Source organism: Grammomys surdaster, unplaced genomic scaffold (assembly GCF_004785775.1).
Source record: "Grammomys surdaster isolate TR1022 unplaced genomic scaffold, NIH_TR_1.0 371, whole genome shotgun sequence".
Lineage (NCBI taxonomy): Eukaryota > Metazoa > Chordata > Mammalia > Rodentia > Muridae > Grammomys > Grammomys surdaster.
This window is the reverse complement of record NW_021604790.1, coordinates 1,160,796-1,185,077: the sequence shown is the minus strand read 5'-3', so window position 1 is coordinate 1,185,077 and position 24,282 is coordinate 1,160,796. Positions and strand designations below refer to the sequence as shown.

At 44.2% G+C, this 24,282-nt stretch overlaps 1 protein-coding gene and 1 pseudogene across 1 annotated transcript; one reads left to right on the top strand and one right to left on the bottom strand.

The window, feature by feature from the left end:
- The first annotated feature begins 204 nt into the window (after window positions 1-204).
- Window positions 205-23,197, top strand: Retreg3 (reticulophagy regulator family member 3). The gene is made up of 9 exons (XM_028780344.1): window positions 205-465; window positions 13,119-13,225; window positions 15,817-15,847; window positions 16,722-16,848; window positions 17,635-17,719; window positions 18,664-18,801; window positions 19,969-20,051; window positions 20,551-20,683; window positions 21,100-23,197. The coding sequence occupies exons 1-9, from the start codon at window positions 227-229 to the stop codon at window positions 21,555-21,557; spliced, it is 1,401 nt and encodes a 466-aa protein (XP_028636177.1). The 5' UTR covers window positions 205-226; the 3' UTR covers window positions 21,558-23,197.
- LOC114631977 lies at window positions 10,318-10,653 on the bottom strand (annotated as a pseudogene).
- Window positions 23,198-24,282: the final 1,085 nt, after the last annotated feature.

Genomic DNA, 24,282 nt, shown 5'->3' with positions numbered 1-24,282 from the left:
CGCGCTCAGCGCCGGGAACGTTTTTTTGACGCAGAGTTCTCTTCCGTCTGGTGAATGCGCACAGACGCTTATGCGCATGCGCGCGTGGGACGAACCGGCTTACCCACTCCCCCTCTGCACCCCCCGCCCTTCTCCGCCTCGCCGCAGCCAAATCGCGCTTCTGCGCAGTTGGTGTTATTGTGACTGCCGGGCAGTGGCCCCGGATGTTGTGGCTGCTGGAGGGGAGATGGAGGAGGCTGAAGGGGTGGCTGCGGCCCCGGGCCCAGCTTCGGGGTTGGCTTTCAGGGGCCGCCGAGCTATGTCCGGCTCCTGGGAGCGCGACCAGCAGGTTGAGGCGGCGCAGCGGGCCCTGGTGGAGGTGCTGGGGCCTTACGAACCTCTGCTGAGCCGGGTGCAGGCAGCCCTGGTGTGGGAGCGGCCGGCCAGGAGCGCCCTGTGGTGCCTGGGGCTGAACGCGGCGTTCTGGTGAGAGACCCGGACCCTCGCTGACTCTACTAGGCGGGAATTCGTCAGGTTGCTCTGGGGGTCTGTCTCACCTGCCCTGCCCTGTTTCCTTTCGCCGCCCTGGCTGCTTCTCATACTTACCTAATGATGCTTCACTTTCCCCTACATCCTTCCCGCCTCCAGGCTTTTGCACCCCGGGTGCTCGCAGAGCCTTCCCGGTCTTCCCCGCTTTACCCGCGCCCCTACCCTCGCTCCGGACACTCTCCGCGAGCTTCTCGTAACATCCCGAGTCGGTCGCAGTAAGCCGGAGTGCCTCTTGTTAGAGAATGCGATTTCACTTTGAGACCATTTCCTCCGTTTCTCTTGCTTGTCCCAGTGTAGTAGTTCCCAGAGATTTTAACTTACTGGATTTACTTGACTGGGTGAGAGGAGAGGCATTAAGGGCTTGAAAAAAAAAAAGGTATCCATGGGTGTGAGGAGGAAAACAAGCTTGAGCCGGTTATCATGGATTAGCATGTTAAATACTGTTTCACCCAGTCAAGTTGGTGAAATTGGTATGGAGTTTCAGCTTGAGAGAAAAATAGATGTCTTAAGAAAAAGAATTACAAAACAGTGATGAGATTTCATCTGTTTCAGAGTCACTTAGGATTACAACTCTTCTCCCAAGATATTAGAAAGACCTTAGACGTGGTTTAAAGTTCAAGGGTTTTGAGGCTGTCTGAGAGCTGTCAGTTCTCTTTACCGGGACATGTGGCTTTATGTTAAAGTGTGTTTCATTCTGTAGAAAAACGAGAGCACCTAGGAGGAGTTTGGGCTTCATCGAATGTCCCGGCCATGGTTTGGGTTTATTAATAACCATAATACTGATCAAATTCCAAGGGAACTGACACATTACTGAGGCCTCTATAACCAGAAGAGATGACACTATCTTGACTAAGCCTGAAACAACAAAGTGGTGTGTGTGTGTGTGTGTGTGTGTGTTTCTGGAGCTTGTACCCGGGACCTTGTGTATGCTAGGCAAGTGTTCTATTTTTGGTAATGCTTCTTTCTTGACCTCAGATATCAGCTTCCTCCCCATTGTTAGTGTTTGTCCAGTCAGACCCTCCAGGAAAAAGAAATTGATGTTTATTAAACCAGTTTTTAGAATGTGGGCTTCAGTGTACATCATGGGCAGTTCTGACTGAACCTTTTTTTTAAAAAACTGAGTTAGAGATTCTTTGCATAGCCCTGTAACTCTGTGTGTAGACCAGACTGACCTCAAACTCAAGAGATCTACCTGCCTCTGCCTCCCAAGTGCTGGGATTTAAGGAGTTCACCAGTATGCCTGGCTGATGAAACGTTTTTAAAGATTTGTTTTTATTATTCTAATTATGTGTGTGTGGGGGGGTGAGGGAGTATGTGACTGAGTTGTGGGTACTTGTGGAGGCTTAGAGGCACTGGATCCCCTGGAGCTGGAGCTGGCTGAGCTGCCAGTGGAGGTGCTGGGAACGGAACTTCTCTGGAAGAGCAGTGTGTGCTCTTAGCCACTCTCCATCTCTCCAGCCCTGAACACGTTTGAAAACTGCAACAGTATTTGCTGGTCCTCAACAGTGTATTCTTTTTTTTGGTTCCAAATATCCACTCCACGTAGCAGGCCTTGAACTTCTGATCTTCCTGCTCCCCGCTCCTAAAGATTGGGACTGTGGACATTGGCCACCAGGCTGTACCAGTGTTGTTTACTTAGGCTAAGTCTGTGTTTAGAATCTTTCTCAGAGCCCCTCTTGTGCTTTGGACCCTCTTAAAAATTGTGACTGATGTTTATCTCTGGCGTTTCCTGGTAGTTTGCCTGCTTTTAGCCACAATACAGGAGGTGGGGGAGAGATCCACCAAAGTGAGGGTGGTCTAAGACTTACAGAACACTTGAGCTTGTCATGTAGAGAGGGGACTCATGCCTTGGGGAGGGTACAGATAGTATTAAGGTCTAAGGGTCTAAAGTAGTCAGACATTGGCAATCATAGGATTGTTTTGGGAGGAGTGAACTTCCTTCAAAGTTCGAGGGTTAAATAAACAGTTCACTTGTCAGCAGTGTCTTTGTGATACTGACATTTCACTTAGCAAAGTAAAGAATGACTGTTTTAGATTTTCAGTGTTTTGAAGAAGTGTCACTAAGGCCAGAAACAACAAATCTGAAATACTTCTCGTTACTTATCAGGAATAACGAACGATGCATCAAAAGCTGAGGGGGTTCCATGTGTCAGAAGATTAGTTAGTAGTACAGAGAAATCACCTGAGTGCTGGAGTCCACCTTAGGGTAATGGAGTCTACCTCCAAACCTGATGCCCTGACCCAGCTGTCGGCTGACTTACACACACACACTCTTTGAAAGAACTTTGTTTTCAAGTCCTCCTAATTCAGGGCACATAGTGCTTTTAGTGTTGTGCATTCTCTTGTGTAGTTTTCCCTTACCTGTGAATATGCTGTCTTGCTTTCTAAACACAATAGGTTCATAAAGGAAATCCCTGTGGTAGTGCCACAATGTATGTCCCCTCCCGGGTTCCAGAGGACTCAGGGCGACCCTATCAAAAATCTTGTAACCCGCATCCTTTCTGGTCCCTGATCTGTTACTGTCTTTAGGATAATGATGGCCTCCCTCTAAAAGCTTACTTTTTCATTAACCTCACCCTATCTGCAGGTGAGTGGTCCACAGGGCGACCATGAGAGTCAGCAGGAGCGAGTCCTGACAGGATCAGAAAAGGACAGGTCCCAGGAACCTTGATCAGACTGATAGGCGGTAAGGGAGCTTGAGGGTATAGGAGCCCTGGGAGTGAGCAGGCACTCTGGCCTAACTTCATGAGCAGCACAGAGCTCACCGGTGGTCATAGACGGTGGGGTGCCTGTCCATTGTTGTCCCTGTGATTCTAAGTAGCCTTTGGGGACATGAGCATAGCCCACAACTGATGCCCTGTTGAACTCTTGGGGATTGCTTCACAGTCACCAATCTTAACCAGTGTTAACTCTTTGTACTTGGAGGGGATCCATGATTATGGACTATGTTATTCGAATAAATTTTTAAAAAGATTTTTTTTTTCCTAAACAAAATTAAAAGTGATCTGAGAAATGATTAAAGGTATACAACAGTTCTCATTTACAAAGTTAGAATCCAACTAAGAACCAATAGGAAACGGAAGGGAGAGCATGTACTACCCATGCCCCTCCCCACCTTATTTTTCCCTAAGGACAGGATTACTCTCTGTAGACCAGGCTGGCCTTGAACTCAGAGATCCACCTGCCTCTTGTCTTCCAACTGCTGGGATTAAAAGTGTGTACCACCACCCAGCCTTTTCTCATCCTCCTTTTCCTCTTCCTCTTCTTCCTCTTCTTTAATGAGTTCTGGAGATGTTTAGAAAAGTAAACATTTAAGATTTTAGTTTTTCTTTAAATGATAAGGAAAGACCGTTTCAATAGACATTTATTCTGCAGGGAAAAGAAAAAAATTGTGGAACCAGAGTGGTGCAAACTGCTAGCACTCCGGAGGCAGGTCTCTGAGATCAAGACAAGCCTGTTTTATATAGTGAGTTCCTGGCGGGGACTACATGGACTGTCTCAAAAAAAAAAAGGCAAACTTTGAAACTGATTGACAAGTGTTTCTGATGATTGATTCTTTCTTGTCTTTTTGCTTTTGGGTCTGTGCAGCCAAAGTTGGCCTATGCTCTTGGGAGTCTATTGCGTTGATAGGGCTCTCTTGTCTGGTTGGTAACCTAGCAGGCTACTAATTATATCTTCCTCAGCTTTACCTCTTTGTCTTAAAGGTTGATTGATTAGTCATTTGTTTGTTTTTATGCTGGAATTAAACCTATGGCTTCATAATCTCTGAGCCTTGCAACCAGCCTTGCCTTGGAGTTTTGTCTGTAATTGTAAGGTTGACGATTTCTCTATTTAAGAGTTGGGTAGGTCATTAGCATGTAGCTGGTTTCACTTCTGTGTGGGGGTGGGGTGTGTGTGCACAAGCGCACACAAGCAGCAGCTATCATTATGTGATATAGGTTGGGTTAATTTTTTTTCCTTTTCATTTACTGGCTCATTAACTAGGCAGTCGCAAGTGCTGCACAATAACAGGATCCTTGTCCCCATAGAATGGGATGCTTTGTTCTGAAGTGCCACAGAGACAAGTGTGCTCTGTAACAACAAAAAACCCAGAAACAGCATCTTCTTTGATTGAAAATAGATGGGTTGTCATTGTTTATGATTGTATGTGTTACTGTGGATTGAGCCCAGAGCCTCCTGTATGCTAGGCAAATTATTATTATTTATATAACAGTTCTGTTACTACTGGAAATCCGTGCTGTAGCTAACTCTCAGAAAACTATTTCTAGGATTTCTCATGGTCTTTTTGAACAACAAATAGCTATTCCAAGGAATACATTTTATTTGGGCTTGCAGTTTAATTGGATTTTAGCCCCCAACAAATAAAAGAACCGTTTACAAAAGGAAAACCCACATGTGATGGGGTGCAAGCCCATAATCTAGGCGTGTGTGTGTGTTATAGCAAGAGAATCAGGAGTTAAAGGTCATCCTCAGCTATCTAGTGAGTTCTAGGCCATCCTGGGCTACATGAGACTGTCTCGATACCTTCCTTCTCAAAAAGGAAAAATAGTGGATATATAAAACTTGACTGTCACTGGTCTTTTAAAAATTCAAGTGTAGTGGCTGAAGTGATGTCTCAGGTGTTAAGAGCTCTTGTTTTTGCAGAGGAACTAGGTTTGATTCCCAGCACCCACCCACATGGTGGCTCACAGCATCTCCAGTCCTGGAGACCATCTGGCAGGCACGTGGTACATGTATATGCATGCAGGTGAAACGTTCATACATATAGGATAAATTAATTTAAAAAATAAATAGAAATCAAGTTGTGTTACCAGTTTCTGCTTACTAAGTTTTATTTCTTTTATTTTATTTTGAGACAGGGTCTCAGTATGTAGCCACAGATGTCCTAGAACTTAGAGTTTTGGTACTGCTTCCTGAGTATTGATATCAAAGTTGTGCACCACTCTGCCTAGCTGCTTATTACGTTTTAAGAACTGATAATGTTTAATTCTTGGGAATATATGAGAAAACTGAATTATAACTGATAGAAGCCAACTTTGGATGGTTTTTCTAGGAAGTAGTTTGGCAACATTTGCTAAGCTAAATGATTAGCACCTCTTCTGAGGCCAGAGGGGTCAGGGAGTGACTGATAATGGGGACACGGTTATCGAGGTTGATGATGATTCCCTGAAGTTAGATAATGGTGACCGTTGCACAACTCTGGATATGCTCCAGACCGTTGAATTAGGTGTTTTAAAGGGTGAATCTATGGTGATGTTGTTATAAAAAGTAATGAATGCTTCATGACCTAACGTTCTACCTGTTTAATTACAGGTAGGGTCAGAGGTTTGTGTTTCATGTTGTGCAGTGCAGCTCCTCTTTCTTATTTCTTTTTAATTTATTATTCTTCTGTATGTGTACGTATTGTGTGTGTGTGTGTGTGTGTGTGTGTGCGTGAGAGGGGGGGGGAGAGATTGAATGATTGATTGATTGATTATAGGCAGGCACCAGCCCTGGTGTGTGTGCAGGTCAGAGGACCATTTTGGAGAGTTAATTTACTCTTTCTGCTGTTGGTTCCAGGGATCAAAGTTAGGTCATCAGGCTTGCTTGGCATTTGCTTTTATTCTCTGAACCATTTCACTGGCCCAGTTTTTGTTTTTTGTTTTTTGTTTTGTTTTGTTTTTTGGGGGGCGGGGTTTGAGAGAGGGTTTCTCTGTGTAGCCCTGGCTGTCCTGGAACTCTCTCTGTAGACCAGGCTGGCCTCGAACTCTCGAACTCAGAAATCTGCCTGCCTCTGCCTCCCAAGTGCTGGGATTAAAGGCACGCGGCACCATCGCCCGGCTGGTTTTTTGTTTATTTTGTGTATTTATTCATATATTTCTTGCTTTTTGTTTTGAGTTGGGATCTCCTGTAGTCCAGGCCGCCTTTTGTAGCCAGGAATTACCTTGAATTCCTGATCGTTCCACCCCTACCTCCCTGGTGCTGGAATTACTTGTGCATACCACTATGCCCAGTTTATGTAGTGATTGGGCTCAAACCCAGGACCTTGTGCATTGTAAGCTCTAAGTCACATCCCCAGCCTTAGGGGGTTTTATTTGTTTGTTTGTTTGGTTGGTTGGTTTTTTGTTGTTGTTTTGTTTTTGATTGTCTTTCTGAGACCTGGTTTCTCTGTGTAACACTGGTTGTCCTACAACTCACACTGTAGTCCTGGCTGCCCTTGAACTCACCTGTTTCTGCTTCCTGAGTGTGTGCATTTGGCAAAAAAGTAGTTATATATGATGTAATCCTTTTTTGCTTGTTTTAGTTTTGGTTTTTCCAGATAGGGCTTCTCTGTGTAACAAGTCCTGGCTGTCCTGGATTTGCTTTGTAGACTAGGCTAGCCTTAAACTCACAGAGATCTGTCTGCCTCCACCTCCCCTCCCTGTCCCAAGTGCTGGTAGTAAAGGTACCTGCACCATGAGAAAACATGCTTATGTATTAAATAAAAAAGTTTTTAAAATTAGGTATAATATATATGTCTTAGTTATTGTTTTCTAGCTTGAAGAGGCACCATGACCAAGGCAACTCTTAGAAATATTTAATTGGGAGCTTGCTTATTACAATTTTAAATGGTTAGTCGGGAAACAGACAGGCATGGTGTTAAAGTAGGAGCTGAGAATTTTATATCCAGATCCTCAGACAGCATAAAGAGAAAGAGACACTGGGATTGGCATGTGATTTTGAAACTCTGAAGCCCATCCCCAGTGACACACCTCTTCCAAAAGGTCATACCTCCTAATCCTTCCCAAATAGACCCACTAACTGGGGACAGAACATTCAAACATTCTCATTCAAACCATTACATTTTACTTCCCAGTGGTTTGTTTGTGTACATTTGTTTGTTATTAGACTTGACTAAGCCCAGTCTTTTATGTGCACGAGGGTTCTGCCTGCATGATGTTGTATAGTATGTATATACCTAGTGGCTTCAGAGGACTTGTCCAGTTCTCCAGGAATGAAGTTATAGATGGTTGTGAACCTCCATGTAGGTTCTAGGAATAGAACCTAAGTCTTCTGCAAAAACAAGTACTCTTAACCCCCCAGCCATCTTTCCAGTTCCCATTTTTGTATGTGTGTACACACTCAGGGCCACAAATGTGGAGATCAAAGGATAGCTTGCCTATAGAGTCTGGCTCTATTCTCCTACTGTATGTTCCAGGAATTGAAATCAGGTTGCAGTGTTTGGTGGCCAGTGCCTTTATCCTGAGCCATGGCCTCCCACTGATAAGGTATTAATCGTTACATATGCCTCTGTAAAATAGACATTTAAAATGCCACTAACTTTATCATATGGAAAATGATTTCATGCAGTGTTGAAATGTTTGTGGGTTTTTTTTTTAATCTCCCTCAAAAAATACTACTTCTTGGCATAAAAATAAAACAAAATAAAAAACTTTATTCACTTGCAAGGTTAATAAATGAATAAACATATAAAAACAAAGTGTATATACTGTGACTGTTTGCCCTGAGCAGATCCTTTGTCCAGAGAGTGCCCTTGAGACCCTGCTGGCTGCCTCCCTGGGGCTTAGCATGTTCTTCTGTCTCATGTTTCCTGTAAATTGGCGGTGACTTCAGAAGCCTGGTCAGATACAGAGTTTTAATTCTCTTTCTCCCTTCTTTTCCTTTCTCTTTTTCTCTTCTTTCTTTTCTTTTTTCTCCTCCTTCCTCTGCACCCCTTCCTCTCCATCTCTCCCTTTCTCCACTTTTTCCTGTCTTTCTAGGTAGCTAGAGTGTGAGCTACTGTGTAAACCAGGTTATTTTATACTGATATACTCATTTTTATTTTGTTAGTTCTTTTTGTTTGTTCTTTGAGATAGAATTTCTCTGTAGTCCTGGCTTTCCTGAAGCTCACTCTGTAGACCAAGCTGGCTTCAGACTCACAGAGATCCGCCTGCCTCTGCTCTTTGAGCGCTGAGTATTTCTTGCATTTTCTAAACCTTTAACAAATATGCTTGGCCTTAGAAATAAGGAAAATCATTAAGAAAAGAGAGATGAGCCCATAATGATCAGAAAGACACACAGACAAGAGGAGTCCCCAGGTGACTAATTCATGTGTGCATATTCCTATTTAGCTGTATTTGTAGGTGCTTTTTGCTTAGTTGAAAAGTTTTTATGCAGATTGTAGTTGCTGAAAGTGTTTTGTGTATTCTAGAAGGATTTCATTATAGATTAGACTAGTTTCAAACTGTTGATCCTCCTGCTTCAGCTCCTCAGTACTAGGATTATAGGTGTGCAGCCCTGCTCCTAGCCTGGATGTCTTTTCTTCTTATTCCTCTTGTCTGGATGTCTTACCGTTTGTTTCCTTGCTCTTTGTCTTCTTATCCCTTGTCTGATCAAATCATTTTATACACCCTCCTCCCTTATCGTTACTTTGTCCCGTGATATTGTAAACACACACAACTGTACTTTGTAAGGCACATGCTTTATTACTTTGTTGTTTTATTTGCTTTGAGACAGGGTCTCAGAATATCACTGGCTCCTCACAGAGGTCTGTGTCGATCCTCTTCCCTTTGCCTCCCAATTCCTGAAATTAAAGGTACCCACTGCCATGCCCTGCCTTTATTATCTGTGCGTGGGCTGCTCGTCCACAGCTAGTACGCCCTCAGATTTGTTTGTTCAGATAAGACAGGCAGTGGGAATAGGAATAGGGTTGTGACAGGCTACTATAAGATAGTCTAGTTTGGGAGAAATGATTTTTTTGTTTGTTTTGAGACAAGGTTTCATGTAGCCCAGGTTGGCAACAAACTCTGTATAGCTGAGGGTGATCTTGAACTCTTGATCTTACTGCCTTCACCTCCTAAGTGCTGGGTTCACAGGCATGTGTTATTCTGCCTGGCTGGAAAATGACCCTCTAAAGGAGAGGGAAGCATCCTCCTCTCGCCTGAGTCTTCTTGTCAGCAGTCAGTGCTCTGGGAAGGGGTGATTGTAGCCTGGCTTGCCCCTCAGAGATCACCTTCAAGTACTGGGTAGCAGAGCCCTTAGTGTGGCCTTGTTGAAGTTGCTTCTTTGTTGGGAAGATATACTGGCTTTGAGGAGGCTAATGACCTGGGGTAGCTCCTCCGGCTGTCTCTGCTAAGCTGCTTTTGTTCTTTAATCTCATGTGTAATTGTGCCCTTTAAATGGTGGGTAGGGGAACTGGAATAGAGTTATCACTGGTGACTGGATTCCTGATTCTCATTTCCTTTCTTTCTTTTTTTTTTTTTAATATTGAATTTTTTTTTTTTTTTTTGGTTTTTCGAGACAGGGTTTCTCTGTATAGCCCTGGCTGTCCTGGAACTCACTCTGTAGACCAGGCTGGCCTCGAACTCAGAAATCCGCCTGCCTCTGCCTCCCAAGTGCTGGGATTAAAGGCGTGCGCCACCACCGCCCGGCTAATATTGAATTTTTTAATGTAAAAAAGACTAAGTCAAATTTTTAAAGCAAACATGCCATAACCATATGGCACTATTTCCATAATCAACGCCCATAAAATGGCATCAGTACAAAAATCTAAGCAAAGACAATAGGTTAGTAATTAGAACATCAGGTAATGTTGATTTTTAGGAAGAAGCTTAACAGATAAAAGAAGGAGCATATGACATAAATTCAAGTATGCAATTCAAATATACAAATTATGAAAATTCTCCACTTTTATAGCTGGCTTCTTTTGAAGGGTTAAATTCTAGCCTCATTTTTTTTTTCATCAACAAGCCAATTGGACAAACTCATTTAACCAAATTTACATCCTAGAATATGTAAGTAAACTGAAGACATTATTCAGATGTGTAAGTTCTATTCATTTTCATCATCTCTGTGATCAGGTTGCAAAGGACATGCTTTTCTCTTTGCTTTTCCTAAGCCACTGCTTCCTGCTTCTTCAGGAATCTGGTTCTCTTTCTTAGAATCTTTAGGAGACAGACTGAAGAGTTCCCCGATGCCTTTTTGCCACTTGGGAGTTGGGCGCACACAGACTGGGTTCCCTCCTGCATACTTATTTTCAGCTTTTCTTCACGAACTTGAGGAAGAATTGTTGACAAAGGAGGAGGAGCCAAGCACCTTCCTGGGGGCTTGAGAAGCCACCACTTTTCTGTAGGCTCCTGGGACGTAGTTTGCTTTGGTCCGCACCATGTTCACACAGGAAGAGACAACTTTTCACCAACTCCCCAACTGCAGATATCTCAAGTGGACAAGAACCCGGAAATCTCTCATTTCCTTTCTTCCTTCATTTTAATATATTTTATTTTTAAAAAGCGTGCAGGTAGTATGCAGTGATGTTTATTGTACAGAAATGTCTGTAGACAAAATCTGAATTTCCTTTGGCAATTACTGTGAGTGAGTTTGTCTTCACATATATGCTCAGATAGTCTTCTTTACTTTTGGTGCTGGAGATTGATCTGAGTGTCTTGTATTTAAATTTTTTTAAAGGTTTATTTACTTTATGTATATGAGAACATTTTGCTCTCTTCAGACACACCAGAAAAAGGTATCAGATCCCATTACAAATGGTTATGAGCCACCATGCGGTTGCTGGGAATTGAACTCAGGACCTCTGGAAGAGCAGTCAGTGCTCCTAAACACTGAGCCATATCTCTAGCCCTAGCTTTTAATTTTTTAAAAATTTACTTTTATTTTATTTTTTTGAGACAGGGTTTGTCTGGCTGTCCCGAAACTCACTATATAGATCAGGCTGGACTCTGCCTCTGTCTTCCAAGTGCTGGGATAAAAAGCATATGCCACCATGTCCAGCCTATTTTATTATTTGGAGACTGTCTCATGGGCCTAGTGTGGTATTAAACTCTGTGGAGCTGCTTGGCTTGTCCTGCTTCTCCTGCTTCTCCTTCCTGGCTCAGGATCAAAGACTTTGTACACCCAGACAACCTACCTGTCTGCTGGTGTAGATATATACACGAGGAAGTCAAAGGATGACTTTCCAAAGTCCTTCTCTCCCTCCACTTTGGATTCTAGGAATCCAATTCAGGTTCTTAGGTTCTTGTGCTACAAGTAGTTTACCCACCAAACCATCTCTCTGTCCCTCTTACATAAAAGCTGTATCTTGCTTGGTGCAGTGGTATTTGATTGTAGTCTCAGAGTTTGAAGGCTGAAACAAGAGAGTACTTCAGCTCTTAAAAATGTGCATTCTGGAAAGATGGCTATATGCCTGCACTAGCATGCCTGGTTTATGTAGTCCTGGGGATTGAATCCATGGTCTTCATGCATGCTAGACAAGCACTCTACCAACCAGTCCCCTCATTTTATTGAGGGGATGGTGTGCTACGTTATTGATCTTGCTGACTCTTGTTGTTGTAAGATACACCCAACTTGGGAATGGGAAGCTGAAAATATGTTAAAGCTCCTGACATGCAAGCAGGAGGATCTGAGCATGGGTCTCCACCAGTCATGGAAAAGCCTGGTGTGCTCACATATCTGTATCCCCAGTGAGGGGTCAGGGACAGGCAGATCCCTGGAACTCTGGCCAGAAGTCTTTCCTGTTGATGAGCTCTGGATTCAGTAGAAACTCTGTTTTAAATGATAAAGTGGAATGCCATGTATAGTGGGTCACACCTTTCCAAGACTCAGGTGGAGGTAGGCAGGGCTCTGTGAGTTTCAGGCCACCCTGGACTACATAGTTCTAGGGCTGCCAGGACTGTATTGGAAGACCTGTCTGGAGTGATAGAGATTTCTGGCCTACATACATTCCTACTTGATGCAGCGAGTGAGAAATGGGAGTGTGGAGATGAAGCATGCTCCATGTACAGCACATACATGTATGAGAGTGTTCCCATTTACACTCATAAATACAAATCTCACTTGGCTATGCTGTATAATTTTTTAATATACTGTTAAATTTTATTTTGATTATATTTTATTAAAGAGTTTGCATCTGTAATCATAAGTGATATGATACAGGGTTCGCTTATATCTAGCTTCAGTAACAGTCCATCCCCAAGGTGAGGAGGTCTCAGATAGCCTAGGCTGGTCCTAGACTGACTCATGATTTAGCTGAAGATGATCATCCTGTCTCCACCTTCCAAGTGCTGAGATTACAGGCATGGAGCACTACACCTGTTTTTTCCTATGGGTTTCTTTACGAGAGTTTAAGTATTGGTGCTAATCCTGAAGTATCTTTTAGATATACCTTGAGTGTTGGCTTTCTGTGTGACCTTAATTGAGTCACTTTGGTTGGGGGAGCAGCTTGGTCCTTTCATCTGTAATAGCATACCTAATTAAATTAAATGTGTTGTTATGTGTGTGTGTCAGTTATTGACTTGTATTAGGGCTTAACTTTAGTAAATAAATAATTGCTTTTGTCACAACTTGTCCCTGCTGAATAGACTGAAAGGTTGGAAGGGTGTCCAGGAGGTTATTTGATTTAGTCCTTTACTTTAACAGAAGAAATTACTATCACCATAGGAAAATAGCTGGGGTCTGGAAAATTGGAGTTACCTAACCAAGGTGTATATATAACTAGTTAACATGTGAACAACCACCAAAACCTAGAACTAGAATTTGGGTCTGCTCACCCAGCCCAGAGTTCACTTTTTTTCTGAACTGGCTTTATTACTTAGTAACCCTCTTCTGTTTTCTTTCTCTAGGTTTTTTGCACTGACATCCCTTCGTTTTGTGTTTTTACTTGCATTCAGCTTGATGATCATTGTCTGTATTGACCAATGGAAGAACAAAATTTGGCCTGAGATAAACAGTAAGATTTGTAGCATTTAGAACATTTTGAACTGGTAACCTTTTAAAGGGACTTTTGCCTTTAGGGTTGTTTGTTTGTTTTGAGGAGTATGGGTTGCTGGGGACTAATTGCTGAAGTCTGAATTAGTTGCTTTAGGAGACATTGAAAAGTTTAGGCCTCAGGCCAGGGGTGGTGTACACCTTTAATCCCAGCACTCTGGAAGCAGAGGCAGGCATTAGTGAGTTTTAGGACAGCCAGGGCTATATAGAGAAAACCCTGTCTTCAAAAAGACAAGTAAGAAAAGAAAAGCTTATGCCTCATCTGTGGGCCTGTAGAGTTGAGATCTGCCTTTCTGTTACTACATTAGTGCTGGCAGATCTGTGTCTGCCACCTGAGCTGATGTTGCTGGTGTAACCGTCCTGAGGAATACAAAGTCTTTACCATTTTCTGTTTTATCTTTTAGACTCAAATGACCTTACTGGATACTGTTAGCTACTGAGACAGCATCAATTTATTCTTATTTTATTTGAATAGATGTTTTGCCCGCATGTATGTCTGGGTACCACTTGTATCTGATGTACACAGAGGATTCCCCTGGAATTGAAGTTATTGGCTATTGTTAGCTGCCACATGGGTACTGAGAATTGAACCCAGGGTGGTCAGTGCTCTTAAGTGCTGAGCCATCTCTCCAGCTCTTTCTTTTTTTTTTCTTTTTTTTCTTTTTTTCTTTTTTTTGGTTTTTCGAGACAGGATTTCTCTGTGTAGCCCTGGCTGTCCTGGAACTCACTTTGTAGACCAGGCTAGCCTCGAACTCTCGAACTCAGAAATCCGACTGCCTCTGCCTCCCTAGTGCTGGGATTAAAGGCGTGCGCCGCCACCACCCGGCCCTCCAGCTCTTTCTGATTAATTGATTGATTGATTGATTGATTGATTTATTGAGACCAGGTCTGATTATGTTGCTTTGGCTGGCCTCAGTTTCATGGAGGTTCACTTACCGCTCCTGTTTGAGTACTGGGATTAAAGATGTGCACTACTATGCCTGGCCATTGCTTAAAAACAAAAACAAAAACACAGTGTCTATGTAGCCCAAACTAGCTTCCAACTCACTGTGTAATTTAGGGTGACCTTAAACTCCTAATTCTCCTGCCTTTACTCTCTGTTGGGGTTACAGGCATATACTACCATGCCCAGCTCCAGGCAGCATCAGTTTACTTCCCAAGAATTTCTTTTAAATTATGTAATAAGCAATAAGAAATAGTTTCTCTTTTAAAAAACTATAGACACTTGAAGAAAAAATAATGGCAACCCAAGGAATAAATCGGAGATACGGTGTAGTGTGTAGTTGATAGATTTATGTATGTTATCCCCAGTCAGTCAATGAACGTAAAAAGGGAGAGCACATTTCCAGGCAGGGCAGAAGCTTGCTTGAAGAACCACAGGCAAGTGGTTCTTGATGCCAGCATAACAGGCCCTCAGACTCAGCCTCAGCTGTGTAGTGAGTTGGAGGTTAGCTTGCGTACACAAGATCCTGTCTACAACCATACACATAAAAGAACCACAACTTGGTAAGTATCTCCTGGGAACAGAAAATTGAACATTTTGGTAGGAATGAGGAGTTTGTTTTCAAGAGAGAACTTAGATTTATAAGTCCTTGAAAGTTAGGCTTAGATATTTAGGTAGTGTGTGATCATTGAAGATCTTTTAAATTAGAGCTGCATACTGAGTAGAGAGTAAAAACTTGAGAGCATCTCATAGGGTGGGATAGGGTGAGCCAAGGGGAAGCAGAAGCTCTGCTAGGAAACTGCAGCTGTATCCTTGGGGGCGGGAACCATGGGGTCCAGAGTTTGATGGTGGGTGTTTTGGAGAGTATGAAAATGGAGGGACTTAAGTATTGATACAGAATAGACGGTTAGGAATAGAAAAGTTGACTTGGGGACTTTAAAATAAAAGTGGGAGAATTGCATGCACTTGCCAACTATAGGCAGAGGCAGTGGAGATTGGTTCAGGTACGAGTCTGAAAGGAGAACTGATGGCGATTCTGGACACATCAGCTTGGAGTGCTGGCAGGATGTTCACACTACAGTATATAGCTTTTAAGTACATCACTCTCTTTATTTTATAGAGTTCAAGAAATCAGCCTGTCTCATGTCTATAAATGTCAAAAGACTGCATTGTTCAGAGCGGATAATAGGTATCTCTAAAGAAAGCAGACAGCTCTCTAGAGTTGGAATAGATACAACATGCCTTAGAAGCTTGGCACACAATGACGTATGAGCATCTGACATACTCAAGGGATGGATGGACCATGTTCTCATACACCTTGGCTGGAAGCTGAAGTATTTAGTTGTAGCTCTTGTGGTCCATTTGTACCTTCTCCTTCCCCATGGAAAAACCCTTTATTTTCTCATTTGAAGACACATAAACCATTATTCCATTGTCTGCAGCTTCCTAACTCTGGCAATGTAACATGGGATCTCCTTTTTATTGACTATTAATCCTTACTTTTTCCTAAACATATTAAAACTTGAACAGACAGACCATCAGACAGCCTAATATTTTCATGTTTAGTTCTGCCTACCAGCTAATACTGATGTTTGTTTTTAATGTTGTAGTGCCGAGACCTGATGCGTTGGACAGCGAGAGGTATGGAGCACTAGTTACTTCCCTTCTGTTGTCTAATGGAGTCTGTTGTATTGAGTTCTGGTTACATGTTCTTAACCCCATATTCTGGATACAGCATTATACACCTAGTCTGTTTCAAGTAATAACAAATTCTAAAATTCAAGTTGAGAATACTCGGTGTCTTCTCATCTTTATAGGATGAGACATTTCTGGAAAAGAAGTAGTAGTGACTTACAACCTGACATGCCAGGGAAACAGCTGCATTAATAAGCCACAGTGTGAAAACCTAGAGGCAACTAATTGTCTCCTGGCTTTTATACTGCATCATTTGGTGTTTTCTGTGACCTGTGGCCATTTTTAAGTTCTGGGTCAGAAAACATTGGTTCCTGGCATCTGCAAGCCAGTGCTGAAGATCCCTCCTGTGTCTTATTTCGTCCCTTATACACCTACCTATATGTTTGATAAGGAATTCCCTCTGCTGAGGTTTATTTTGGCTTTGCTTTGTGCCCTCACATGCCTCCCTCTCAGTTGCAGAGGAGTTGGTCAGGCTTTTACTTGTGTCCCTGGACTGCAGTTGCACAGAATTACTATGGTCTGAGTATGGTGAACACGGTGTTTTTAAGCACACAGGGCCTTGGGGCTGGTGGCATGTTTATACATGTGGATGGAGCCACTTGCTCATAGGGTGGAGTTGTCAGAACAAGTTTGTCTTCCTAGTCCCCAAAATCAAGTTTCAACCTGGTAAGCCAAGAAGAATGACATGTTTCACCTCTGAAGCACCTGGGACTAGCTGCTCCCCAAGCCCTCTTTAAACCTGGAAGCATTGGCTGTCAGCATAGCAAGATGGGGGCCCCTAAACAGTCTCCTTTCACAGCTCCCCTTCTTTTTCCCATAGTTGGGGCTTTGTGCACCCTCGGTTGCTCAGCGTGCCCGAGCTCTGCCACCATGTAGCTGAAGTCTGGGTTAGTGGGACCATTTTCATAAGGAATCTTTTGCTTTTCAAAAAGCAAAACCCAGGCAAGGTAAGACCTCCCTTTTCACTTTCAGCTCTGGCCTTCAGCTCAGTTCAGATTAAGTTGAGACACTATTTTCCCATGTACCTTCATTCATAAAAGACATGAGGTTCATAGAAGCAAAGGGAGGTGATAGGAACGGTTCTGACCGGCTGTTACAGTAAAGGCAATAGCCTGACTCCGTGGTTGCTGTGTTTGTCCTTGGAGTAGCCTCTCTCTTCTCTCCTCCCTCTCCCCTCTCTCTCTCCCTCTCCCCCTCCTCCTCCCCCTCCCCCTCCCCCTCTCCTTTTTTCTCTTTAAATTTCTTTCTGTGCTAGGGATGAATTCAGGGCTTCTTGCATGCTAGGCAAGCTCTACAGCTGAGCTATGTCTCCAGCCCCACAGAGCAGGCCATTTTCTTGTCTCAAGAAGAGAAGGAAAGCTTGCTTGTGTGTGTTCTGTGTTACATTAAACATGCTAAGTTGTTGGGTTTTAATATTTTTGTTTTCTTATTTTTACTCAAAAAAACCCACTACCAATGCATGTTTTCAGAGAGAATTTTTGGCTAAAACTTAAACTCATTTCCTGGCATGAAAGGTACAGCAGTATGGGGTTCTCTGTGTGAAGGAAGCTTGAGTAGAAAGGAGTGTTCTCTTGTCTGCCGAGACAGAGTCACCACTGGATGGTCGCTGAGGCTGTCGTTCTGGCATGACCATGCTTGACTCCGATCACAAAGACTCTTTAATTGTGTCCTCATTAATCCCTCGCCCCCTTGACATGTAGCAGAAACTTAATACTGCCTCTCACTTCTCCCAGTTCTGCCTGCTGAGCTGTGGGATACTGACCTTTTTGGCCATGTTGGGCCGCTACATCCCTGGGCTCCTGCTGTCCTACTTGATGCGTAAGTGTGAAAGTACTTCCCCCTACAAGTTGTAGGTTACTCGTAGCTTTTCTTGTCATCATCAACTGTGGTTCTAGGACAGAGATTCTCAGCCTTCCTAATGCTTCAGCCCTTTAATACAGTTCCTCATGTTGTGGGGACTCCAACATAAAAGTATTTTTGTCGTTACTTCATAAACCTAAATTTGCTACTGTTTTGAATCATAATATAAATATCTGATATGCGAGTCCTATGAAAGGATTGTTCGCCCCCTACAGGGGTCACAACCCACAGGTTGAGAACTGCTGTCTGGGAAGAGGCCCTCTATGTTTTATTCTCCAACAATGACTTTCCCATATATTCAGGACATGATTAGTGTTGTTAAATGTCTTTCACATGGAACTGGTCCTTCACACAAAAGGCATAAACTCCATTTCCTTTTGGGGAGCTTACAGTGCTTGGGAATCCAGTCTAGAGTGTCATGCATATTAGGTGGGTGTTTTGTACCTGATGTATATCTTAGCCCATCATTTTTCTTTTTGGTTTTGAAAAACAGGTTTTCTCTGTGCAGCTCTGGCTATTCTGGAATTCATTATGTAGACCAGGCTGGCTTCAAACTTGTAGAGATCTCCCTGCTTCTGTCTCCCGAGTGCCACCTTGCTGGACATCCATGTGTAGTATTTTATATACATAATTTTATCTCAGAATCACATGGCCAGTTGTCACCGCTTTACTGACATGTCCACACTGCCTGGTTCTATAGCATACTGTGTTGTGTATAGCTGTGATGTGGATCCTGGGGATGGCTACAGAAGCCCCTGCTCTCAAAAGCTGTATGTAGGGGTCACTAGTGGTGGTGACCACCACTAGTTGTTCTGCCCAGAGTCCTAAGGACACAATAGCAGAGGGGCAGGTAGGACTGCTTTGTGCAATCTCCATTTTCTTTCTATTTCCACTCTTCTCAGTTGTCATCATTATGATGTGGCCTCTTGCTATCTATCACCGACTGTGGGACCGAGCCTATGTGCGACTGAAGCCAGCCCTGCAGCGTCTGGACTTCAGTGTCCGTGGCTACATGATGTCCAAGCAGAGAGAAAGGCAATGTAAGTGTCACAGGAAGGCTTTCTTCTACCTAACAGGGAAAGAGAAGCCAGGCCTCGCAAACTGGATAAGTAAAAAGTGGGAGAATAGGGCCCATGAGCTGGCTCAGCAGGTAGAGGGAGGTGCTTGCCACCAAGCCTGATGGCTGACCTGGGTGCAGTCCCTAGGAGCCTCATGACACACGCATGGCAGTTGTGCTCTGACTGCCACAGGCAACTGTCTATATAAGAGTAATTGTAATGTTTTCAAGTAGAAATGGGGGTGGTTGATAGGAGTACAGAGTCATAAGGAAAGGTAATATTCTTTTTCTGAGAAACATAGGCAGGCTTGCCAGGTCTTCTTACAAAGGCTTTAGAATCCCATTTTAAATTGATTTGAAAAAATCTCCCAAGTTGAGTAAAAGATATGGAAGAGGTCTGTAGTACAGCCTGCTGTTATGAAACACCTTCCAAGTGTCCCAGTGCTGGATTGACTGTTTTGTGCACTGTTTTAAATAATCTGCATTAACCATGAGACTCAAGTGGTTTTGAACTGAGTAAATGTTGGTGCAGGTTTTTTGCACTTCTAAGCCAGCCTCTTTCCATTAATGAAAGCTGTTTTCCAGAGATGATTTGAGAACAGCCACCATAGACATCAGAACTGTACTATTATTAGCCTGAGCTCTACCTGACACAAAGAGGGTGGTGCAAATGTGTCCCTCTCTTTGGTCTTATCAGTTTGGGTGTTTCAGTAAGCACTGACCTTCAAAGAATCTCGTATGTGGTCACCAAGCCCAGCTTCATCTGGGCCAACTAGTTGAAAAGTATCAGTCCTTAAAAGCCACATTTACCCAAGGTGAGCAGCTTCCTCCTCCTTCCTATGACTGTGCCCACTTACCACCTTGCTTTGTATTTACCCCTTGGAGATCCTCAAAGTTGCTGGGTAGATTGGTAGTTTATCATTAGCCAGGATCTCTAGAGATGTGTTGGGTTGGAAGGAGGGATATTGGAGAAGATATGTAGTTTCATGTGTTACTACTTAGACTTAGCATCCTTATCTTCAGACATTGCTATGGAGACCTAGGACCATATTTAGAGGGCTTCTTCTTGTGTTGTGATACATGCTTTTGAAGTCCAAAGGGAGATTTTTTTCCCTCAAAGGCATCAGGACCTTCTGCTCTTTCCACATAGTGCGCCGCAGAGCACTACACTCAGAACGTGCCGTGGACAACCACAGTGACAGTGAAGAGGAGCTTGCTGCCTTCTGTCCTCAGGTATCCTGTGTGTGGATGCTGCCCCACTGGCCCTTTTAATCCATCTGGCAACACGTATTGATATGGTAACCAGGTTTCAAGCCTATCATGGACCCTCAAGAGACCTTAGATTCCCCTTACTCTTAGTACAGAGCTGAGGAGAGAACCCAGGGTTGTGTGGGACCTTAGAACTCAGATTGAGCCTGAGGAACAACACACTCTCTCGGGTTTGCTTTTACTCTACCACCATGGATGGACCTGGAACTGACATCTGTTGGTTTAGCAGCCAACCCATCTAGAGTTTTGGTTAATATGTATATGTTTCTGGTTACCCAAGACTGCCTGAGCTCAAGAGGTTGATGAAAAAGAGTTCCCTTTAGGGAAACAGCCTCATGAGTCAAGACTGTGGATGCAGTTCCCATCTATACCTGGTTTCATGGGTAGGCTTGAGGATCTTCCAGGGCTTGCAGGAAAGCCAGTTGCAGATGGCATCATCTCAGACTTGTTTTCTTTTTCTAAGCTGGATGATTCTACTGTTGCCAGGGAATTGGCTATCACAGATTCGGAGCACTCTGATGCTGAGGTCTCCTGTACAGAAAATGGCACATTTAACCTGTCAAGGGGCCAAACACCTCTAACAGAAGGCTCTGAAGGTAAGAACCTTTGACCCGAGTTGATAGTAACTCTGACTTTTGTATTGTAGCTTCCTTGGTCAGGGGCTTGCTTGTGCCCCCTCCTCTCCTGTGTTGTGGTGTAAGTAGTAGAATCACCCATCACCCAAGGGTGTGATACGACATGGCTGGTACTGCTGCCCTTGACGTCCCCGGTCACTTATTAGGCTTTGCTTCTGGCCTCATGGACACAGTAGAGGAAGACAGGCAGTTCTCTGCCCGTCAGCAGTCATGGCCATCTGAGTGGTGACAAAAAAAAAACTAACCAGTCTCACAGGTTTTGCTTCAGCTTAAGCAGTACAGGGTGGGGAAAACCTGGTTATATGGGGTTGACTTTTTGTGGGTCTGGGCACAGAGACCAGGTGGCTACCATGTTTCACACAGCTGTGTTCTCTCAGACTTAGATGGTCACAGTGATCCAGAGGAGTCATTTGCCAGAGACCTTCCAGACTTCCCTTCCATTAACGTGGATCCTGCTGGCCTGGATGATGAGGATGACACCAGCATTGGGATGCCCAGCTTGATGTACCGCTCCCCACCAGGGACTGGGGACACCCAGGGCCTGCCTGCTAGTCGGAATGAGGCTGCACTTCCAGAGCTCTTGCTTAGTTCCCTTCCTGGAGGATCTAACCTTACCAGCAATCTTGCCAGCCTGGTCTCCCAGGGTATGATCCAACTAGCCTTGTCAGAGGCCTCCCAGACAGACCCTTCTGGCCCACCTTCCCGAAGAGCAACAAGAGGCTTCCTCCGGGCCCCTAGTTCAGACCTGGACACTGATGCCGAGGGGGATGATTTTGAACTTCTGGACCAATCGGAGCTGAATCAGCTAGACCCTGCCAGTTCTAGGAGCCACTGAGAGACTCCTTTGAGGGGGTCACTGTGATGTAGGTTATTTTCCTCTACCCCACTTACTGTGATGGGGCAGGGGAAGAACCCAGTCTTGTCCTCTGAATTTTATCTGTGTGCTGGGTGGTCTGGCTGATGCAGAGGCCTGCTGAGAGAACATACTCTTACCCTGCTGCCAGCGAGACACCGTATCTTCGAGACGCCGTATCTTCGAGACGCCGTATCTGTGCTTAGTCACTGAAGTGAGAACATACTCCCTGAAGGGAGGCTTCTATCCATCAGGGTGGTACTACGGGCAACAAAGTAGGGATTTGATTCCCCTTTGAGGGGGTAGTGCTGTTTGCTTTTAGGTCTGGGTGCTCAGGGGCCCTCACTGATACAAGAGCCCATCTCTTCTCCTCACCTCACTGGAGCCACAGAAGTCAGGCAGCAGGAGTTGTCACCTGTGTCTTTTACCATGATTTGATTTGTGTTCTCAAAGCAAGTTTGTCTTTTGGTTCTGCGGAGCAGGCCCACTTCCTGTCTCTGAGCCCATCTTCATTTCTAGATGGCTGACCCTGAGCACTCCAGAGTGCTTGCAGAGTTTGGGAAATGTGAACATGTGGGGCTGAGCCTCTATATCATCTTGAGCTAAAGGATCAGCTGGCTGGTAGGGTTGGTGAGTGCCTATTTTGAGGTCTCATGGAATCTTCTGGAGCTGTGTGGTTGTCTTTGGTGCTGTTAACCCTTGACTCCATTTGACCATCAGTCTGAGCAGTGAACAAAGCAATATCATACCCATTTTTATGTTCCTTTTTCTTTCTCTGCTCCTCCTCTGGAGAAGCAATAATTCCACGGGGGATGGCAAAGTAGCACTTTACAAATGGCCATGGCATTCATCCCAGGAGCCACCAGCTCTTTTTACCATACTGCTTCCTAACTCCTGTAAGGATGAGCCCAGTTAGTAAGGATGTGTTGGTAATCAGAGACTCTTCTGAAGGGTAGGTGTTCTGCAGTCCCGAATCAAATTATGTGAAACAAAGCCCCTTAAATGATCAGTGGTTCTCAAACCTGTGCCAGTGTACTGCCTCTCTGTCTCCAAAATCAGAGCTCAAGCCAAATTCTTCTATCCTCTTTCCCTCTTGCATTAACCCTTTGCTGATCCTCAGGGACCACTCTCCCAGCACTCCCGTGTTTGGGTGAGGGATGTTGGACAGAGCCCATTTTCATGTGCTGCAGGTTGGGGGTTGTGCTAACACTTTTGCTCTTGGTTAAGGACAAGGTAGAGGCCAGGGATTGAAAATACTTAACAGTGAGAAGAGGAATGGCAGGTGCCTGTTCATAGTGAGTGTGAGAGTTAGGCATAATCATGGCATCTCCCCACTTGAGGGTGCTCAATACTTTGGACATCTTTCCTTAGAGCCAGATGTCTTACGGGTGAACTCTGATGTGGGAAGAAAGAAAAAGAGAGGTGAGGGAAAGGCTTGGGATTTTGCGTGTTTGCATGAGTGTGTGTAGCTTCATGCTTTGGGAGTTGGCAATAGGAAGAGGGGAGGGAAGGGGAGCAAATCCAGGTCCTGTACCAGTGAGATCCTGCTCTGAATCTCCCATGCCTCCACTGTGAATTGGGGGTGGGGTGGGTGCTGGGGATTAAATCTTGTATGAGAACAATCTTTTAAGAGACTGCTGTTGTGTCGTGTATTTCCTTGATGGGTCTTCGAATTAATCTGATAATAGCTAATCTGGGGTGGTGACCCTCACTCAGAAGAGGAAGCCCAGGTAGATGTCAGGGGCCCTCCTGTGCCCTTTCTATTTTTCCCTCATGAGGGCACTTCTTCACCTATAACCAAGACTTAAATACAACTGACACCCTTGCTGGTATTTGTCAATTGTTATTTTTTTTCCTCTTTAAGATTTATCTTATGAATATGAATGTTATGTCTGTATGTGTGTACACACCATATGCTTGCCAATTGTGGAAAAGGAAGATCTACTGAATTTGGAGTTAAGGACAATTTTTAGCAGCCATGTGGTGCTAGTAACCAATCTAGGGTCCTCTGCAAAGAAAAGCAACTGCTGAGCCATCTCTCCAGCCCTCCACCCTTGATTCTTTTTGGTTTTTCGAGACAGGGTTTCTCTGTGTAGCCCTAGCTGTCTTGGAACTCACTCTAGACCAGGCGGCCTCGAACTCAGAAATCCACCTGTCTGTGCCTCCCAAGTGCTGGGATTAAAGGCGCGCGCCACCACCACCCGGCCATTTTTAATTCTTAACCTTGCCCCTTAAACAAGTAGGGATAAGCAAATGCATGTTCTGAATAATGGCTAATAAAGTTTTAGGTTGAAGAATTGAAAAATTAATACTGTGCCCTTCCACTTAGCTGCAAGGACAGCTGCTCTTTGGTCATCAGCAGACCTCAGAAACTAGAAATATTTATTTCAGGCTCCTCCGGACTGGCCACTGTGGTCAGGAATGGAAAGCACCTGCCAGATGTTGCTGCTCTAACTGGAGATGTCAAGCTTTGTGGCTTGAGTACCCCCAACTGTTCTTGGGCGTTCAAATGACAGTAGGTGTCGAGCGCCCCCTACATGCGGCACATGAAAAAGGGAATCGTTAGTGGGCTCGCGTTCGCAGCCACCCTCTGACAAAAGTACCCACAGGTCCTACTTTACACGTAAGAAAACTAGTCCCACTCCCATGGATGACCACCAGCTCTGTGTAACCTTGAGCGGCGTGGGAGTTGACCCATAAAGTTTCT

Bases quoted from the DNA above. Each gene is read 5' to 3' on its own strand.
- Retreg3 (XM_028780344.1), top strand. From the start codon at position 227: ATGGAGGAGGCTGAAGGGGTGGCTGCGGCCCCGGGCCCAGCTTCGGGG. The intron at 18,802-19,968 runs GTAAGTGTCACA...CTTTCCACATAG, and splicing joins CAAGCAGAGAGAAAGGCAAT to TGCGCCGCAGAGCACTACAC. The intron at 20,684-21,099 runs GTAAGAACCTTT...GTGTTCTCTCAG, and splicing joins TCTAACAGAAGGCTCTGAAG to ACTTAGATGGTCACAGTGAT.